Below are 20,221 nucleotides of genomic sequence, written 5' to 3'. Positions count from 1 at the left end.
CGAGCATTTCTGCTTGAAAAACCGTGCAGCAAGGGATGGGGTCTGACATATCCGGACGGACCACTCCTCAAAAAATTCCTGGGGATTTTTCGACCCGTCCGGATTCAATCTTGGGTAAAAAAAAGACGGCCAAGTAATCGAGATGGCAGGGGACTCAGGTCGAAAATCCCCAGGAATTTTTTGGGGGTGATCCAACCGAATGTCAGCCTGTCCCTCGCTCCATTGTGGGCCTGGCCAAACCCGTAATGGACTTGCAAAAAGAGGCCCTCTTAGTGCCCACAGGGTGGAAAGAGTTTTAAAAAAAAATCCCAGGTCCCTCATAGCAATAGGCTATGAGGGACCTGGGATTTTTTTTTACCTCAACTGCTTGGCCGTCCAGCCTCAATTTGGGTATACTGTCGTTAGGCAGTTATTGGCTCTTGGGAATTATAACTACAGGGCTGTGTTTTTGTCGATAATTATTTCACTTCAGTTCCCTTTATTTGCACCTTGTATTCTTTGAAAACTTACAGTGTGTCGAAATAGAAAGCACTTACTACCAGTTAAAAAATTTTTTGGTCAGCCAGACCGTCTAGTCCAGTGTTTCCCAAAGTGGGGCGTACGCCCCACAGGGGGGCAATTTGCTGGTTGGAGGGGGGCAATTTGAGAATTGACATGACATAATTTACCCCCTTCGCTATGAGCATTTTTAACGCAACGCTTTAGGTGACTAATAATATGAAAAAGCAATTTTTTAAATAGAGGACTTTAATTATTTATAATAATTTTTAAGATGGTATCAAAACCTAAACTGTTATTAGAGTCCGCAAGTACAGTAGAGACTCGTAAATCGGAACCCCGGTAATAGGAATCGCCGGTAATCGGCACGATTTTCAGTCGTACTGTGTCGTGCTGAATCGAACATTTTTGATACTAAATTTACTTCTAAAGTATAATTTTCATGTTTTTATATTCTTCAATATATTTATTTTGTTTGTACAAAATGCAGAAATAATTTTTAACGATACGATAGCCTCGATTATTATTATAAAAATTTTCGTTAGGCTTAAAATCGACGAAAATTCAACACGAAGCGACACGCAACGGAGAAAAATTTAAACATCGGACAGGTTAATATATTTTTTCGTACATAAACCGTAATCGGAACAAATCCCTAATCTGAACAACCCCAGTCCCCAATTGATTCCGATTTTCGGTTCACTACTGTAACTTTTCAGCTTTTCCTCTTTGCTGTATCTCTTGTCGCAGAAATCTTGTATCTTTTAAAGTCGCACAACGTTTTTGCAAAATTTTTCTAAGAATTTAACTCTTATATTTTTAACACCTATATGTCGTAATATTTTTAATTGTCTGTCATTTATATGATTAAATGAATTTATTGATACATGTTGTATAAATATAATTTTTACGTATTGAATAATTTTTGTTTATTTTTTAAACATTTAACTTTTTATATAAGTTTTTAAAGTTTAAAACTATTGATAATATTTATAAACTAATAAATTGTGCTATTTTTGTTAGTTTGAATATCTCTAATAGGAGTGTCTTTGATAAAGGAGTCCATAAGAATTTAATTCCCGCAATCTAATCTTCTGGAATCTTCAGGGCTTGCGTTTATCCCTAGTATTACTTGCGGCAAAATGTATATCTACACAAAAACAATTTTTTCTTAATTTACGTTTACTCTGTCACATTGAATTATTTTTACAAAATTTTATTTTTTTAGCCCATAAAAAATGAGTGGAACAACAAAAAAGAAAGTTCGTCAATATTCAGAGGAATATCTGAAATATGGATTCATACCAGCAGTTAATGATGAGAGGATGCCGTTTTGCTTAATATGCCAGCAATGTTTGACAAACGAATCTATGAAATTGGGTCGGCTTGAAGCACATTTGAAGGCCAAACACAAGGACTATATTAATTCAGATTTAAGTTTCTTCAAAACATTGAAGGAAAAGTTCGAGAAAAGGACGACAATTACTTCAATATTCACGTCTAGAAATGTAACAAATAGTCGTATCCAAGAGGCTAGTTACCAAATCTCTTTGTTAATTGCTAAATCAGGGAAGAGCCACACAATAGGGGAGAATCTAATAAAGCCCTCTATTTCTGCTTTTATGAAAACCGTTTTAGAAAAAGATGACGAGGATGTAGTAGCAATGCCTCTTAGTAACAATACTGTCAGCCGAAGGATCGACGAGATGGGCGATGAGATTGAAAAACAACTTGTTTTGAAACTAAAAACCAGAAATTTTTCTGTGCAGATGGACGAGTCAACTCTAAGAGACAGTGAGGCCGTTCTTATCACTTATGTTAGATATATTGAACGTGGACAGTTTGCAGAAGAAATGCTATTTTGTAAACAATTAGAAAGCACTACCAAATCGAGAGACATTTACAACATATTCAAATGCTACTTGGATGACAATGAGATCCCCATGAAGAATGTTATTTCGTGTGCTGCAGATGGTGCCCCCAATATGATGGGCAAGAAAAATGGTTGTTTACAATTGATGAAAGCTGATAATCCAGAAATGACCCTTATTCACTGCGTTATTCATAAAGAAAACTTGGTGGCTAAAAACATGTCTCCTATCCTCCATGAAACACTAAATGCAGTTATCAAATGCATTAACTCGATAAAAGCCAGCGCTAAAACCGAGCGCTTATTTAAGCTATTTTGTGAGGAGCAAAATGAAGGCCATGTACGATTGTTACTACACACTGAAGTAAGGTGGCTATCAAAAGGGAATTGTTTGAAACGATTTATTGAGTTGTTTGATTCGCTTAAAAAGTTTTTAATTGATAAGCCTGAAATGAAGTTCTTATTGACAACAAATGGCAAAGCATATGTAAGTTACTTAGCCGATATTTTTGAGAAGCTAAATATATTGAACAAGCAATTACAAGGACCAAGCAAAACACTGGTCGATGCCAAAGCAAAAATATTTGGTTTTGTTAAAAATCTAGAATTAAGTCAGAAACACTTAAGTAACAGAAATTTTGAACAGTTTCATTGGCTCAACAAGTGTAATGTTTCTGACTCTGCAATACTTGAAATTGTTAATCATTTAAAAATTTTAATTACGGATTTTAAAGAGAGATTTGCTGATTTAAAAGAAATGAATTTTCCGACATGGATGGTGCAACCAGTTTTGGTGGATTTAGCTGATATATCCAATCTGCAATATCAAGAAGAACTCGCGGAGTTGCAAAGTAACGAATCTGTAATAACTCTATTTAATATTAAAGGTGCGATGGCATGGCTTTGCGATGAAACAGAAGCAAAATACCCCAATACCACAAAATGTGCAAGAAAACTCTTATTACCGTTTTCATCTTCATATCTAGCCGAATGTGGCTTTAGTGCTGTGAGTGATTTTTTGACTGAAAAAAAAGAAATCGTCTGGATATAACACAACGTGGAGATTTGAGACTTAAGCTAACTAAGCTTGAGCCAGATATAAAATCGCTGTGTAAAAAGCATCAAGTCCACAAATCAAATTAAATTAAGTTTTAAAAATATCTTATTTTTATTTATTAAAAGTTCGTTTCTTTGTTTTGACAACAGTTGTAAGAAATCGCTTTCAAAATTATCATTCGTATTACTAAAAAGAACAAAAATAAATTTTTAACTAAAATTATTATATGGGGGGACATGATGATTTTAGAAATGTTAAAGTGGGGCGTGGCCTAAAAAGTTTTGGGAAACAGCCGTCTAGTCTGATATTAGCTTGTGGTTTCCAGGAAAACAAATCACAAAATAATCCTGTTCTTCTCTTATTCGGCCATGCAAGGACACGCAAAGACTAAATTGTTAGGCACAGGAAGGTAAAACAAAGCCACGAGTAGTTTTATTATATAATAAATTTATGGGTGGGGTTGATACATTCAATATGATGATATATGCATATTTGGATGAAAGGAGGACATTGAAGTATTGGAAGAAAGTAGCTTTCAATATCATAGCCAGGATGATGTTGAATTCTTTACAAAGAAAATTTGGAGGAGGCCCAAGCAAAATAAGATACCGACATTCGTATCGTGTGGTGGTAATTGAGAACCTGGCGAGTGATTGGAGGGAACAGAAGAAAGCTATATGCCCACCAGATCCCTGAAGACCAATAGGAGTCCACAAGATACTAGGTGGAAAGGAGTACTGCTGCTGCATGTGCAACACTTCTAGCCAAAGAAGATTGAGGAATGCTTGTACATGGAGCACCTCATAAAACATCACTGCTAGCACAAGGTATGTGCACAATTTGATGTGAGTTTTATATGCACGAATCTTGCAAAATGTACAAAATGATATTCTCTTACAGATTTGGCTCTAGGAAAATATTTCTGTTTTTTTCTTTTTTTTGTATTTTTGTTTTTGGATCTGAATGTCAGGATCTTATTTTGTAATAAAATTCTACAGTGATCTTATAAGTAACTATACATTTTTTTAAAAATATATATTACAATTGGAAGATATCATACCTTAATGATAATTTATCTAAACCTACTGGTAATTGTATGTTTATCAAAATAAGGATTATAAACTTTACAATTGCAGGTGGAGGTTGGGAGGAGAGCCATTTAATGATGTAAAAATACAAAAACTGTTCTATTGTCTCATAAATAGAGAGCTTTCCCTTCTGTCTGTCAAATTACAGTGTAATTGTTATACTGTACTTGGAAAAAATGTTTTTAAGACTAAACAATTTGTTTTGTCAGATCAGATTATAATATTTCTTTTAATTTTATAATCAAATTTATTAGTTTCAATAAATAAATTTTTCCTATATTTTGTTTTTGTACAAATTACTGCTTTTATCTATTTGTCTGCAATTCAAATTTTCATTGAATTTTGTTGATTTATTTAGAAAATATGAATGAAAATAATAATACAAACAAATCTCAGTAAAAACAATGTGTTTCTGTTTAAATACATAAATTAGGTGTCCAAAGTTGATCATTCCCTCAAAACAGGAGACTACTACTCAATTTTATGTGTCTCTCGATATCTTAAAATAATAAGGTATCCCACAAATAGCATACCGAAAAAAATCGCAGACAAGTAAATCTTCCTCCCCTCGGCCAGGTTGAAGTATAAAGAATTTAACGTGGCCCGCAAGTATTTGAGCTCGGTATCTTCCCGTATTTAATATCATCGTACGAGAATGAGAGGAAGTTGATCATTACCCTCTTTGCCATGTTTCCTATGCATGGCCCATTGGATTATTATTATACATAGATATAAATATTTATCCTGAGGATATTAGAGTTCTCGTCATAACACATTTATTCTATTTAATTTCTTTTCATTCCTGTTTCAGAAGTCCGTAAAATTCCCTCCTCTGGTGTGACGGCTTTGCCTAAAGGCATTTACTTGGAAAATATTCTAAAATTTTGTTTAGTGGCATTAGAGATAACATTCATACTATAATGTGTAATCAATAAATTTATCATAATCTGAAATTTTGCTAATATACAAAACTGTAAAAAATGTATTTTTAAATCATTTTGTTGTTTTTTCAATATATATTTATTTATTTTCTATCTGAATTATATAGATTTTTCTTCATAAATAAAATAAAATTTATTTTCTCATTTAGAAAAGAAACATACTTTTAGAGGATCATTTTAGAAGATTCAACAGTTCATAGAATCACCCCAATGCAAATTATACTGTTAGAATTGTTGTAAATTTACTTCCTGCTGTCGCAGAGATAATCCAAAAACTGTTATAAATGTTAAAGTTTTTCTAATCTGTTATATAAGGATATCTGATAATGAAACAGACTTGAAAATGTTTATGGCAAATGAAACTGTTCCGACTATAAATTTGGTTTAAAGATGATAACAAAATGAAATTATTCTATTTCTTGAGTGATAGTTACCAATAACAATTATTGTGAAACAAAGAAGGATGGTTTTTTTCATAAATATAAACACTAAAATAGCATGGTTGAGATTACAGAATTTATCATATAACCACTTACAATTGAGACCTCGTGAATACAGGTATACCTCAACTTACGTCGTTTCGAGTTACGTCGTTCCCGATTATACGTAGTTTGTCAAAAAAGTATACGGAAAAATAAAAATTGAGTTTAAGTCATTTTATTCGACTTTACATCCGTCCGCCACAAACACTGAAGTCGTAACATCGCTAGAAAAGCGTTAAAAGCGCATAAAATCATATTATAATATGTACATTTACAGTAAATGTTAATATAATCATCATAAATCCTAGAGAACGAAACACGAAAACATCTGTGTTTCTGTTGTCGTCTTATTTAGCGATCTTTAAGTGCTCGTTATTGGCGTTTTCCACCGTAGTTTCGACTTACGTCACCTCTCCTGGAACCAATTACCAACATAAGGCGAGGTATACCTGTAATTATTTCATTTAGAAATAAGTTTTATTCAATAACATACATCTTTTTTATAATATGCATTTTGGTCAAATAACTATTGGGTTGTTCGGAAAGTTCGTAGCGATTTTTGATAGCCGACAGTTGAGACACCGATTGACGCAAAAATGATTAGAATTGTACAAACCAATGAATATTACGATAAATGACCTTGAGACGCGTCCGTTACAAAAAAACCGTTAAGATTATTCAAATAGCGTTTAATTTGGCTCATTGCAAAAATGGATGCGAACAACGTGCATTATCGACACTTGTTTCTTTTCTTTTTTCGTAAACGCAAAAATGCTGTACAAACAGCAAAAAAGATATGTGATGTTTATGGTGGGAGTGCTGTATCAGAATCAACTGTTCGAAAGTGGTTTGCAAAATTTAAAACGGGTAATTTCAGCCTTGAAGATGCTCCTCGCTCAGGAAGACCTCCTGTTATTGAAGAGGACCAAATCAAAGCATTATTGGATGAAAACCCTCATTACACAACTCGAGAGATTGCAGACATAGTGAAGTCATCAAACAGTACTGTATTTCAACATCTAAAGAAGCTCGGATACGTGAATCGTTATGACATTTGGATACCTCACGACTTAACGGAAAAAAACTTACTGGATCGCATCTCCATTTGTGATTCTCTTGAAAAACGAAATCAAAATGACCCTTTTCTGAAGCGTTTAGTGACAGGTGATGAAAAGTGGATCATTTATAACAACATCAGCCGAAAACGATCGTGGGGTAAGAAAAATGAATCACCATTAAAAACTCCAAAGGCCGGTCTTCATCCAAAGAAGGTCATGCTCACTGTCTGGTGGGATTGGAAAGGAATCCTGTACTATGAGCTGCTTCCACAGAATCAAACAATTGATTCTGATAAGTATTGTTCCCAATTGGATAATCTGAACATGGCAATTAAAGAAAAACGTCCGGAACTGGCCAATAGAAAAGGCATTGTGTTTCACCAAGATAATGCCAGACCTCACACGTCTTTACGAACACGCCAAAAATTATTGGAACTAGGCTGGGATGTTTTACCCCACCCCCTTACTCACCCGACCTTGCCCCGTCGGACTACCATTTGTTCCGTTCTCTACAAAATTCCCTTCATGATAAAAACTTTGATAGTTTGGAAGCTTGCAAAAACCACGTGGATCAGTTTTTCGCGGAAAAAACTGGAAAGTTCTACGAAGAGGGTATCATGAAGCTGCCCCATAGATGGCAACACGTCATTAAAAACAATGGCGCATACATAATGGAATAAAAGTATATTTTTAGTATTAAAACAATTTCTTTTATTTCTCTTAAAAATCGCTACGAACTTTCCGAACAACCCAATAGTTTAGCCTTCTTCAGTTGTAAATTAAACTATTTACATATCAAAAATTTTTTGGTCATTATCTTAATTTTATTCCTTAATAATGAACGTTTCAAGTTCTTTTACTAGGATTTCAGATGTTTGTTACATTTTTAAAAAGGTACAGTACATATTTTATCAAGTTTTACAAAATTGACATTACAGCTTTGCTTTTGACAATAAATAGTTTATTGTCAAAAGCAATAAACATGTCAAAAACTGTAATTCTGGTTGTGTAGTTAAAGTGTAATTGAAAGATTTAGTCATTTCATGTATTACATAAACATATTAAAAATATATTTTTTTATCTTCATCCAGCACCTAAATTAAAACATTCATTCGTCATACTGTTCGTTACAATATTATATTTTTTGTTTATGAAGAATAATCAAAAGAATCGTAAAGATATTTATTCTAAATCATTTATATAAATTATTTATGAAGATTTTAAACAAACAAGTCCTCACTTAATGTCATTTTGTTATAACATCGTTGAGAAAAGAATGGAAAGATGTAAGTACACTTGTAATCATTTACTATCATCATTGTCAAATTTTCTTTATAAACAGTAAAATTGATTCTATGTGGAAACAAATGCTGGAGGTTACAACATGATCCAATCAGATTAACCAAATAATATCTTACTTGTATCATTTAGTCTTATATATTGTTTCGCTTAATGTCGCAGTTTCCAAAAATCTATTAACAATGTTAAGTGAGAAATTGCTGTAATAACTTTTACCGTATCGTCTGATAAGTGATTACCAAAACTGCTGTACGTCATTATATATTAATGACAAGATATCATAAAAAAGTTAGATCATGTAAAAGCACACATTTTTGAGGATTCTAAACATTAATTTTTTGTATTTCCATAATCTTAGAATAAACAAATTATAAAAATGTCTTCAAAAATGTTTTCTTCTTCTTAAATAAAAACTGTATAGTTTTATATTAACTTTGCATAAAAAACACTTTTAAATAATTACTTTAATGATCAAATTACTTTTTATTTTGTTAAATTACACTGCTATGTTTTATTCTACTTATACATACAAATTTTTATATACAAAACTTACTAAGTCAACTATTAATTAAACTGAATCTCAGCGATACAGATGATCTGCTTGAATGTTGGCAGCAATTTCAGCTTCCCACTTGTCACCATTATTTAACAATTTCTCTTTATTATACAACAGTTCCTCGTGAGTTTCCGTAGAGTATTCAAAATTTGGACCCTGGATGAAAAAAGATAAAATTATTAAAGAATTTTGCCATTTTATACAATTAAAGTATTAAAATCTGTTTTTACCTCTACAATTGCATCCACTGGACAGGCTTCCTGACAAAATCCACAATAAATACATTTTGTCATATCTATGTCGTAGCGAGTGGTTCGTCGACTTCCATCTTCTCTCTCTTCTGCTTCAATTGTAATTGCCTGAATATAAATTTATTTATAATCAAAATAATAGTTAATAATTTTGGTATTTCTATTTATTTTAACAGGCTGTTTTTTATTCAATGTTAATTGAAATGTTATATTGATTCTACTAAAATTTTTAATTGTTACAGTCAAATGACAAAATTTATTAACACTGTTTTCAGCTTATTCACTGACCTATTTTTTGTTACAAATAAATTAAGAAATATTCAGTGTGCAGGTTTTTAATCTTGATAACAATTATAAATATTGCAATATTTAAAACAAATTATTTTGCTTAAAATAATGAATACAACTATATAATTATGTTTTGCCACAAAGCTGTCAGATTACCTTAAAAGATTGCAATTTTCTGAATTTTCCCTATAAGCAATTCAGTAAGGATCAGTCCTAAGTAATTTGCTCTTCATAGCATACATAAATAGCTCCCTAAATCCATCAAATCAAAAGTATTACTCTATGCTGTTGATATTAAACTCATTAGAACCAATCCAATTACTTTACTAGTGTACTACACTAGGAGACATAATTACCAGAACTAATAGAATGGAAAAACTAAGCCTTAAAATTGATATCCTTAAATCCTGAATCTGTCATAGGCTACTGCACTCCTTATTCCCTTTTACACTTAATAATTAGACATTACCCTGTATTGATGTGCTTAATGAACAGAGTGTAATTTTTGATGAAAAAAAATTAGTTTTTAAACCTAATATAAATAAAATAATAAGATGTTTATCCATCTGAGGGGAACTGTATGTAGACCTTGTCAACCCATTTCCTCCTGTCAAGTACCATACTCATTATAATCTGCTAATTTTCGTCTTTAATTGATTACTATATGGGCCTCTTCATGCCAAACACATTGTAATATAATAATAGTAGAATATCCAAAACCTTCAGACTTCTTAATAAATTAAGCAACTTACCTTATACAACCTTTCCTGCAGTAATAATATGCAAGCTTGGCTTACCCAATTTTTTTCAAATTAAATATAATGGTTTAATTCTACCCAATTCGAGTATGTTCAGAATACCAACAGCTTATATCCATAATAAATCCTGCATTCTCTTTCTTATGTCATTTCCTTTTAATTTGCTTTTATTAATATTTTATTTTTAATTCAGGGGTGGCAACCATTGCCTTTCTTGGCATTGCTATTTTCATTTAAACCAATAAACAATAATTTTATAAGAAATAGTAAATAAATTTAGTGATAATTTATGAATTTCCATGTTTTATTCAATAAAACATACTCCATCAAATATACAATTAAAATAAGCATTTTTTGAACTAAATTCTGTGTTACATGTGCATTAAATGTTTATGTCAAATTAATATGAATAAATATAGAATTTTCATTACATATCCACCCAAATATAGAATTTTCATTACACACCAAATTGGAATAGAATTTGCTTCGGTTTCTTGGTTCCATTCACTGGCATTTGAAACTACCTTTGTGCTGTGCCTGATGAAGACCTCGACAAGGTTGAAAACATTAGCAGTTGTATAAACACCTAACACTGGATTGTCAAGGTTTTTGTGGAAGAAAGAATTATAATTCATCCAGTTTACAGTAAGAAGTATAGTTGACATATCCACCCTTCATAAAAAATGTAAATAATGATTTGACAAGATATGCTTTCAATAATAGAAACTATTTTGCCAAAGAATGCTTCTTTATGTTGCTTCTAATTGAATTTAAAGTTCTCTTGGATCATGGTACATCTCAGTTCTTTGATGTCATCAGTTATATGAGTGATAATAGTACAAGGAAGAGGCAACACAATTTTTTTGGCTTCTGAGTATGAATATATTATCAAGAAGTTGATGTAATGTCTTATATCATCTATTCTTTCAATTGAAATCAGAAAACTTGTTTTGTATAAATAATTCCTCTATCATCACTTTACTCTACTACACTGCAATGTCTTATTGATATTATATACAGGTATCCCTTGTACAACACAGCATTTCTACAACATTGTTTTGCTCTAACACAGTTTAAGAATTTAGGAAATCCTCCATATAAAATTTCACAATTTTTAAGTGTAAACACCATTATTCAATATTTTTTACTTTCCTGGCTGTTACGTGTAACAGAGGGCAACTAGTCAAAAAGTGACCCATCAGATTTTTCATTTTTGGACTTGGGATCTTGAAACATCAAGAAATGCAAAAGAATTCAGGGAATTTTTCTGTATGTATGGATGTTAATGTTTGTGTGTGAGAGACAATTTTGTTCACCCTCTTTGAAGTTTAATAACACCTGTGCTTTTTGTCGAAAATGTCTGAAATTTTGTTTATTAGGGGGATTGATACTATTAAATTTTAGTGATTAAAGGTCAAAGATGTGGAGAGATAAAGGGATCACATGTATCTCTAGTAGGGTCAGACTTAATGACAATTTTACTCATTATTAGCATTTACAATTTTTTGTAAAACTCCCTACCCTCAAAATTGAGTTTTTTGCCATTTTATAATAGTTAAAAATATAAAAATTTTTTAAAAATAAAATATAATAACAGATGATACCACCAAATGTTGCTGGCAAAGTTAAGCAACTCATTGCTGGATTTTTTAAAATTCAAGTATGCATGCATGTTGCCTCAAATTTGCCCATGAATTTTAGATTATTGAAATTTTCAATTTGTTTTGTCCCTTTTGTCAGGTTTACTTTAATGAAAATTGATGATAATTTTTTTTTATTTCTTGTCCTAGCTTTCCTATCAACCCTTGTCATTGCTTTCAGACCTTAACCTTTAAGACTTTCACTGTGTTTTATTTTTATAGATTAATTTTTGAATTTAGTAAAGTTTATTTAAACATTAGGTAAGTGTTATTAAACTTTTTTAAATTGTAGGTAAGTAATCATTTGTAAAAATGACAAATGAAATACAGCAGCATCACAGTACGCAAACTGTTCCCAACTCAATTTGATATTTGAACACAAATTCTGGAAAAAAATCATTCAGTAGATTAAACAAATGCAACCAGCTAGAACAAATTTTCAATTAATTACATATTTTTATTTTGCTTTGTCTTCATAAAAATTTTTATGATAAAAAAATGAAGATGTTACTGATATTTCTGATCAATATCAACAAAAAAGTTCAGATGATGACAATACTTTGTAAAAAAAAAATACTCTCATTTAACTAAAATTAATATTAGCATGTAATATAGTATTTTGTTTGTAAAAAAAGAGCTGTGAATTTACACTTTAATAAAAAAATATGTAAAAGAGACTAAAAATGTCTTCACTTTTGCCATGTCCAATCACCAGGAACAACAGTCTTCCACAACAGAGACAACCTTTCTTTAGAGGCTATGCCTCTGCAAAAACATACAAAACAGTCTCTGGAGAACTTTTAGACTGTTTTGCATGTTTTTTGCAGAGGCGTAGCCTCTAAAGAAAGGTTGTCTCTGCTGTGGAAGACTGTTGTTCCTGGTGATTGGACATGGCAAAAGTGAAGACATTTTTAGTCTCTTTTATATATTTTTTTGTTAAAATGTAATACAGTACTTTTAATTGTAATTGTTAGTTAATTATTGATTGTTTAATAAGCATGTTTCTCTTAGTAATGAAAAAGAATAAAATACTTTTGTTAACTTTTGAAATCTAACTCTACATTTTTCACTAGACCTCTGGTTTCATATAGCATGGATTTGCATAATACGGCACTTTTTTGGAACATAACTATTGTATTATATGAGGGTATCCCTCCTATAACACAATAGTGCATATTAAATAATAAAAATTTAATGTACCTGAGCTGGACATATTGCCTCGCATAACTTGCAAGCAATACATCTTTCTTCTCCGGAAGGATAACGACGTAAGGCATGTTCACCTCGGAATCGAGGACTCAGAGGACCTTTCTCAAAGGGATAATTTATAGTGGCAGGTTCTTTAAATACGTGTGCAAGAGTTATCCCCAATCCTATAAATAATTTTGATTCATAAAATTAAAATAATGGGTTAATGTTACCTATGGTTCCAAAATGGCGGCTCATCTCTTCCGGCAAATAGAAGAAAGAAAACAGTGGGGATGCATGTTCTAACCTAACCTATTCTAATAAATTACCATAATTATTACCAACAAAATTATTAGAATAGGTTAGGTTAGAATGTGCGTCCCCGGTGTTTCCTTTCTTCTATTTGCCAGAATCAAAGACGAGCTGCCATTTTGGAACCATATGTAACATTAACCAAATAATGTAATTATATAAATAAGACATCTAAAAATAAATAAAAACATTAAAGACCTCGGAATAATTCAGTCCAAAACAGAGTTACGGCAGCTCTATCTGTAATGTCTTTCCATTTCATGCTCGGATCTTCCTCACTGATTATTTCTGAAAGCATTATTATTCAAACTATACTATATTCGTTCAATTGTTAAATTATTTAAGTAAATCATTAGTTAAACATATTATCACTAAATATATAAGGTCTGATCAAAAAGTATTTAACTTGAAGCCAGAAAAAAAAATGCCTGTATATATATTTGGTTCAAACACTAGTTCTATTCAAAATAGGCCCCTAATGAGTTCACACATTTTACTGTTGGAAGCATTTTTCAAAGTCATTTATCAAGATCTCCATCAGGCACTTTGTCATGTTAGTCTTGATCATCTAGGCATCCTGAAATCTATTTCCTTTGAGTAGTATCTTGAGTTTGGGGAAAAAGCCAAAATTTGTCCGGAACTATGTCTGAGAAATAAGGAGGCTGCTGAGCCTGTACAATACCCTGTTTTGCAAGCAATGTCTGAATGAGATGCAATCCATGAGAAAAGCATTGTCATGGTAATGAACCAACCACCAGACTGTCAGAGCTATGGTCTCTTGCATCTTACAGCATTTCATAAGTAATGTAAAACAGTCAGGTTATACTCCTTTGTCACAGTTTTCCATGAGAGGCATATTCATGATAAACTATGCCCTAGTGGTTGAAAAAAAATGGTCAACACAATCTTCATATTGCCGTGTGATTGCTATGCCTTCTTTGGTCATGGAGACCATGGAAGTTTTCACTGGGATGATTGTGCCTTTCTCTCAGGATTGTACCAGCACACATAGGTCTAATCTCTTGTCACAATCTTCATGAAATCAGGATCTGTCATGTTCTGCCAAATCACTAATGTGACAATAAAAGCATATATATATGCAACTATCATGGTTGCCTGACATTGACTGCAGGGTAGAATACTCATGCAGTCAACCAAAATTCACACATATGCAGTAGGATCCAAGGTCACATGATGACATAGTCTTCTCCCCAGCTTGCAAACACTTACAAAGGAAAAAAAGATAAGGTCAGATACTTTTTGATCATATATACAGTGGTGCCTCGTATAACGTATTTAATCCGTTCCAAGTGCACGTCCGTTATATGAAACGCATTTTCCCATAGAAATACATGTTAAAACATCTAATTCGTTCCGCAGCATAAAATAACCGTACTGTATCATTAAAAAAAATGAACATGGGGTGCGTTCTTTTATTCCTCCCCGTAACTCTGCACAAGCGACATCCGTTTAAAAATTCCAGCGGAACACGTTCCTAAATTCTGGTGGGAGTGCGCGCCGTCGAACGGCAAAAATGGCCACTTGTAGCAGTAGTTTACGGTGGAAAGCAACATGGCGTCCTCCATGGATCAGATAGTTTCGTTTCCGGGTCCATTATGTGGTTTTATGAATGAGAATTTAGAAATTTCAAAAGCGCGAGTTAGCGCACGTGGTGATGTAAGTGTCTTTACGAATTTTTTTCGAGGCTATTTTTGAATGCCCTTTGCACAAATAATCCATTTTATGGTTAAATTTTACAATTCGGACCCTTCTTTTGCCTTTTAAAGCTCATATTTTAGAATTATAGATTTCTCCATCACAATACTATCGATAGTGCGGGCGCCGCCATCTTTCTTTCTTTCACCGTCGTTCCTAAATGCCTACAAACAGCAGCGCACTCCCATAGTAGCAGAGATGCACCGTAGTAGCGGAGTAGCGACCGCTATTAAAGAACGCACCCATTGAGCAGTCACCAATTATGCCGGAAAGTCCGTTGTTCGCAGCATCCGTTATTCGAGGCATACGTTATACGAGGCACCACTGTATATAAATTTGAAAAATATACATTATTTCTTGTAATGAACTATATGTAACTTTTGACACTAAAAACACAATATAAAAAACTGTTCTTTACTATTTCCTTCCCATGAGTACTAAGAGGACTTTTATCAAGCTCATTGTTGGTTTGGACAAACCCACAACAGGGTGGCCAAGTGGTGAGATGGGACCAGACTAATCCAGGAATGATCACCTGCTGATAAATTACTGGGGTTTTTTTTGACACATCTGGATTTGTTCCCAGATCCCTCAAAGTGGTAGACTGACAAATTGACAACTTGGCTACCTAGCTATCAACATAAACTTTTTAATATAATCCATCTCTGTAGATGGTAGGCAATTTTCATCTACATATAAATACTGTATTATTATACTACTAAAAATAAACAAGTCTGAATACAATTGTACATAGTCAACAAAAATATGTTATGAATGTATATAAAACATTATTATTCCTTAAAGTTCGAACTATTATATAACTGATAAAAAACTGACCTCCAAATTCCAAAATTTTGTCTAAAAAACAAATAAAAAAGAAAAGAACCTTCTATAGAAGCCTGATGTTGGCCCCTGAACAAGGCTGAAACCATTTGCTTTTCATTTACATTGATGGCATTGCTGGAAATGTACAAAAGTTTTTCATCAGTTATTAATGTAACTTGAATACATAATTATGTTTAAAAGACTGGATCTAATTAGCATCAGATCCTCCATCAGATCCTCGAATATTCTTGTGACTATTTGGTCTACATTTGTCTGGCACCTATAGTAATTCTCATTACATGACCATTCTGTTGTAAGCTCACTAAGAAAGCTGTTGTTAGTGTCTGCAAAGCAAAATAAAAAATTTTGGCTCTGTTTGTATCAGATTCTTGTCATAGTCTAGATTAGTATTTGTTTTAGAATTAAACAGTACAAAATAAATATAAATTAAGTGAAAGTGAAATGATTATTTAATAATCTCAGAATATTTACATTACATTCAATTATAAAAGTACTTACTGTAACAAGGACGAACAGTCGTAGTCGTTAACGATCGACTAAGCAAACGACCTACATTAACTGCAAACAAATTAAGATGATCTTGTTTCACTTAATGATTTTTAAATTTATATATAAAGCAAACCAGCCAATAACTGACCATTACACAAAAATGTTTAATAAGTAAGTGTCTGAAAAACATATTTTAACATTAACTGATTTTTCCAGAATTTTTTTTTAAATTTTATAAAATCTGTTCTCTTACTTTAAAAAGAAAAAAGCAGAAATTCTTCTTAATGTAAGTTATTTATTTTCAGATGTTAATAGTTTTCAAAAATTTTCATTTTTATTTATCCAAGTTGTATTCTGATTTAAGACACTAGGAAAATTCACAAATGCAAAAATGGCAAGCTTTATCATGCTGTATACTATGGGATATACTGTATCAATCACACTAATTATAGATGAGCCTAATATGTCATAGGGATTGTCCAACATATAGTGAGATATGAATATGATGCTCAAACTATACTACACAGAAAAATCATAAGAGTCCAAAATGGATAAAAACGGTATCTTCACTAACATTTTCGTTTGTTTCTAACAGGCATCTTCAGGTACAATACATATAATGCAGTACTAAATGAACAATTAAATATATAAATAAATAAATATATATATATATATATAACCTATTCGTCAGAACTATCCAAGGTATAAAAAAATGAAAAAAAAATATTATGTCAGTTCAAAGAAAGCTTGCCATGCTGCGTGTAGTGTGTCTGTTTCTTTAAAATTAATTCCTACTTCATTCTTATGTGCCCTGTAGATTTCAATGGCCTCCAGATATTTAACATGTGCACTATTGGACCCCCTGCGTAGTGTTCCAGTATACCAACATGTACAGTACTGTACATCCTCACTTTGAACGCAAGTGGCCAAGGCTGTGGCCTTATAAAGTTTCTTTCTGATAGTATATTCATGTTCTTTCTTCTCATAGCAAGACCCCTTGCAGTCATACCAATACATAATAATGTGCAGTTAATTCTGTCATCACACAAGGGGACTGTGTAAACCCCAGTGAGTAACAGTTAGATATTAGATTCATATCATTTCTGATGAGTGTAAAAATCATCAGAGATAATTGCTATGCTATATGAACATTAGTAATTCTGGCAATTTCTTTATAGATTTTAGAAAGTGTCTTATTATTTGAACATCATCACCATCAATTGTCTTTCATGTAGCAAGGGACTGTTCTTAGGTTGTTGACATTGTCTTGTGAATGTTTTAACAAAAGTGGTTAGGTATCCATGCTTGTCTTGCCAATGACGTGATCCATGATAACTCCTTTTCCCTTTCATCCTCCTCTCATCAATGTGTGTAGGCTCTCTTAACAAGAGATCAAAAAGTGAAACTATGTAACAATTAAGAGTCATGTAAACTGTAAAGTATAAAAAGGGGAATATGAATCCTTAGAATAAACTTTAGAGAGATGACAGTCCTTTAAGTTGATATGGATATCCAAAAAAATGCATAACGTAACTCTCCTGTTCAACACATAATGATAAGCCAAGGGTTGTTGTTGAAATACTTAAGAATGGCAATAAGATTAGGTTTGTCATTTCATATGATGAGAATGTCATCAGCGTATCTAGTGCACAGTAATATATTTTCAGAAAATTTCGGCAATATTGCATTTTTGAATTTCCTGACCACCAATTTTTCTGAGAGCAGGCTACCCATGGGTACACTTCTGCTCTGCACGTATATATTGCCTTCATATTAAAAAAAAAAAAAAAAAAATGTCCCCATACAACGCTTTTTCTCATTTACTTCTTTATGCTATAAAGTCCCATATGTATTTTGCCCTAGGACCCCATTACCCTCTGGACAGCCCCGCATATACTCGTCTACAAAATGGCATACGGCAACAACAAGCAATTAACTATAGTTCCGAGCATAGCCTCGTTTACTTTAACCCCACTTTTTTTAACTCGGATAATTAGCAAAGATCAACTCATTTTATAATTGATTTGCACAATTAGATATTAAATTTTTTATGCTATATCTTGTATATAACACATCTTGGCTCGCAGTTCATGGTCTGAATATTGGAGTTTTTTTTAATATAATTACGGAACAGTCCTACAGTGGGACGTCTGATCACATGTATACTTACAGAATAATATATTCTATATGCAGCATGTACTGTACAGTAGAATGGAACATATGTATATAAACTGACAATTGGATTTACAGTGCATATGATTTGGAATGTAAAGATGTGTGTGTGCATGCTACGAATCTGCTCCGTAATACATCAGTTATTTTTTGTTTATTAATTATATGTATATGGTCAATTACTGATTGATTCACCTTGAACTTTTTTTAAATCAGGTAAACATTAACTGACTATAATGCAACAATATTAATACTACACGCTAAAAGAGATTTTACTATTAATAAAGGAATGAAAATAAATTAATAATAAAGTTTACTCGATTTGTTCAAGGAGAAAACCCTCGTAACAGCAGCCATTTTGTTAAATACCGATCCCCCTAGTGAGCAACAAAAAACAGTTTTCCATGTAAATTCGAAAATTAATTTTGTTAAATTCTTCAGAAATAATTAATTTACATTAAATTGCTTTGAATTATCGGTAAATGTTTAAAATTTTTCAGATTATTTCAAAATTTTGATTTTGGAAACTTCCCATATAAATTTCAAAATAATTTTTTTTTAATTTCAAGCGATGATTATTAATTAATAAGTGTACTTTCAAAAAACTTAATAAAAATTATTTTTTAAATTAAAAACTAATTTGAATATTATTATTATTACTGGAATCAATAATTATGTAAGATCTTTTAAAATACGCAGGCTTATAACATGGAGTAATTTACAAGTTTTCTTTTCACTTTCAGACTGTCCAAGAAGAATTTCCAATCCGTCGAATACAATGTCGGCCGTTTTAATATTTACATTAAGCGATGTCGAATCGATTGCATAAGCCTTTAGATAGGGTGACTAGAAGTCCCCGATTTCCGGGACTGTCCCCGGTTTTGCCCGTTATTAATAAGTGATTATGGAATCAATAATCAATCTTTAAATAAAATAATTTTATTAATATGTTAATATAATATCATTAATCAATCAATAAATAAATAAATTTTAAAAAGTAATCGAAGTTCAATGTATTTTAGATCCCCATTTTCTCTGATTCCGATACGTGTCCCCGGTTGATTGTAAATGTTATAGTCAACCTACTTTAATTTATTTGTTTTGTTAAGGCAACGCAACACTTGGGCGATCTGCCTAGGGGAATGCCTTCCGAAAGGTCTTTTTAAGGCTCCTATTCAAGCGTTACTGACGTGGAGAAAACCCGGAAAACTCCACGTGGCCAGGCGCGAATCCACGACCGGAATCCCAGTGTCCGGGGCACGGAACCGCTTGGCCACTGATGGACAGCCTACTTTAGATAACATAACGAGACAGTTTTTAAAAAAGTTCTGCTATAAGAGTGCTAGATTATTTTGCAAAAATCTGAATAACAAAAACCCCTAAAACTGACAATATCAAGTTTTCAATTAGGAAAACCTTTTTTAAAATTTCACAAAATTAGTGATGACGTTAAAATGATCTGAAATTTGGTGGTACCCGAATCAAATGGTTCGTCTCCTGTTTCGTAAGCTGAATTATTCCATTTTCTAGTTAAAAAGATTAAAACTATGTTAATCTAGAATGTTCGTCAATTTCCGAACTTTGAAGCTTTGTCAAAACGATATCCAAGCGTTTACGGTAATAAACTGTTTCTGCGACTTCAGTTAACTTATTACGGTATATTCGATCTTCATTTCTATTATATATTGCAATTATCATCTTTTTAAATGTGC

The 20,221-nt window shown here is 32.2% G+C and overlaps 2 protein-coding genes across 2 annotated transcripts; one reads left to right on the top strand and one right to left on the bottom strand.

Annotated features, from left to right (window-relative positions):
- Positions 1-1,736: 1,736 nt before the first annotated feature.
- Positions 1,737-3,419, top strand: LOC136983500 (protein FAM200C-like). The gene has a single exon (XM_067280257.1). The coding sequence runs from the start codon at positions 1,737-1,739 to the stop codon at positions 3,417-3,419; it is 1,683 nt and encodes a 560-aa protein (XP_067136358.1).
- Positions 3,420-8,752: 5,333 nt separating this feature from the next.
- ND-23 (NADH dehydrogenase (ubiquinone) 23 kDa subunit) lies at positions 8,753-18,907 on the bottom strand. Its single transcript, XM_067280295.1, has 6 exons — positions 18,827-18,907; positions 16,347-16,406; positions 13,485-13,574; positions 12,987-13,159; positions 9,080-9,208; positions 8,753-9,005 (listed from the first exon to the last, which is right to left on the bottom strand). Exons 1-6 carry the CDS (start codon positions 18,864-18,866, stop codon positions 8,874-8,876), a joined length of 624 nt encoding a protein of 207 aa, XP_067136396.1. The 5' UTR covers positions 18,867-18,907; the 3' UTR covers positions 8,753-8,873.
- Between the last annotated feature and the right edge of the window lie 1,314 nt (positions 18,908-20,221).

The sequence above is a fragment of the Centruroides vittatus genome, unplaced genomic scaffold, assembly GCF_030686945.1.
Source record: "Centruroides vittatus isolate TY-2023 unplaced genomic scaffold, ASM3068694v2 contig_882, whole genome shotgun sequence".
NCBI lineage: Eukaryota > Metazoa > Arthropoda > Arachnida > Scorpiones > Buthidae > Centruroides > Centruroides vittatus.
The sequence above is the reverse complement of the archived record's forward strand: the minus strand, read 5'-3'. Positions and strand labels throughout refer to the sequence as shown.

Excerpts from the sequence above, each read along its gene's own strand:
- ND-23 (XM_067280295.1), bottom strand. The coding sequence starts at position 18,866 with ATGGCTGCTGTTACGAGGGTTTTCTCCTTGAACAAATCGA. Across the intron at positions 16,407-18,826 it reads TTTCTCCTTGAACAAATCGA|TTAATGTAGGTCGTTTGCTT; the intron begins GTAAACTTTATT and ends ATTTGTTTGCAG. Across the intron at positions 9,209-12,986 it reads AGGCAATATGTCCAGCTCAG|GCAATTACAATTGAAGCAGA; the intron begins GTACATTAAATT and ends ATTTATATTCAG.
- LOC136983500 (XM_067280257.1), top strand. The coding sequence starts at position 1,737 with ATGAGTGGAACAACAAAAAAGAAAGTTCGTCAATATTCAGAGGAATAT.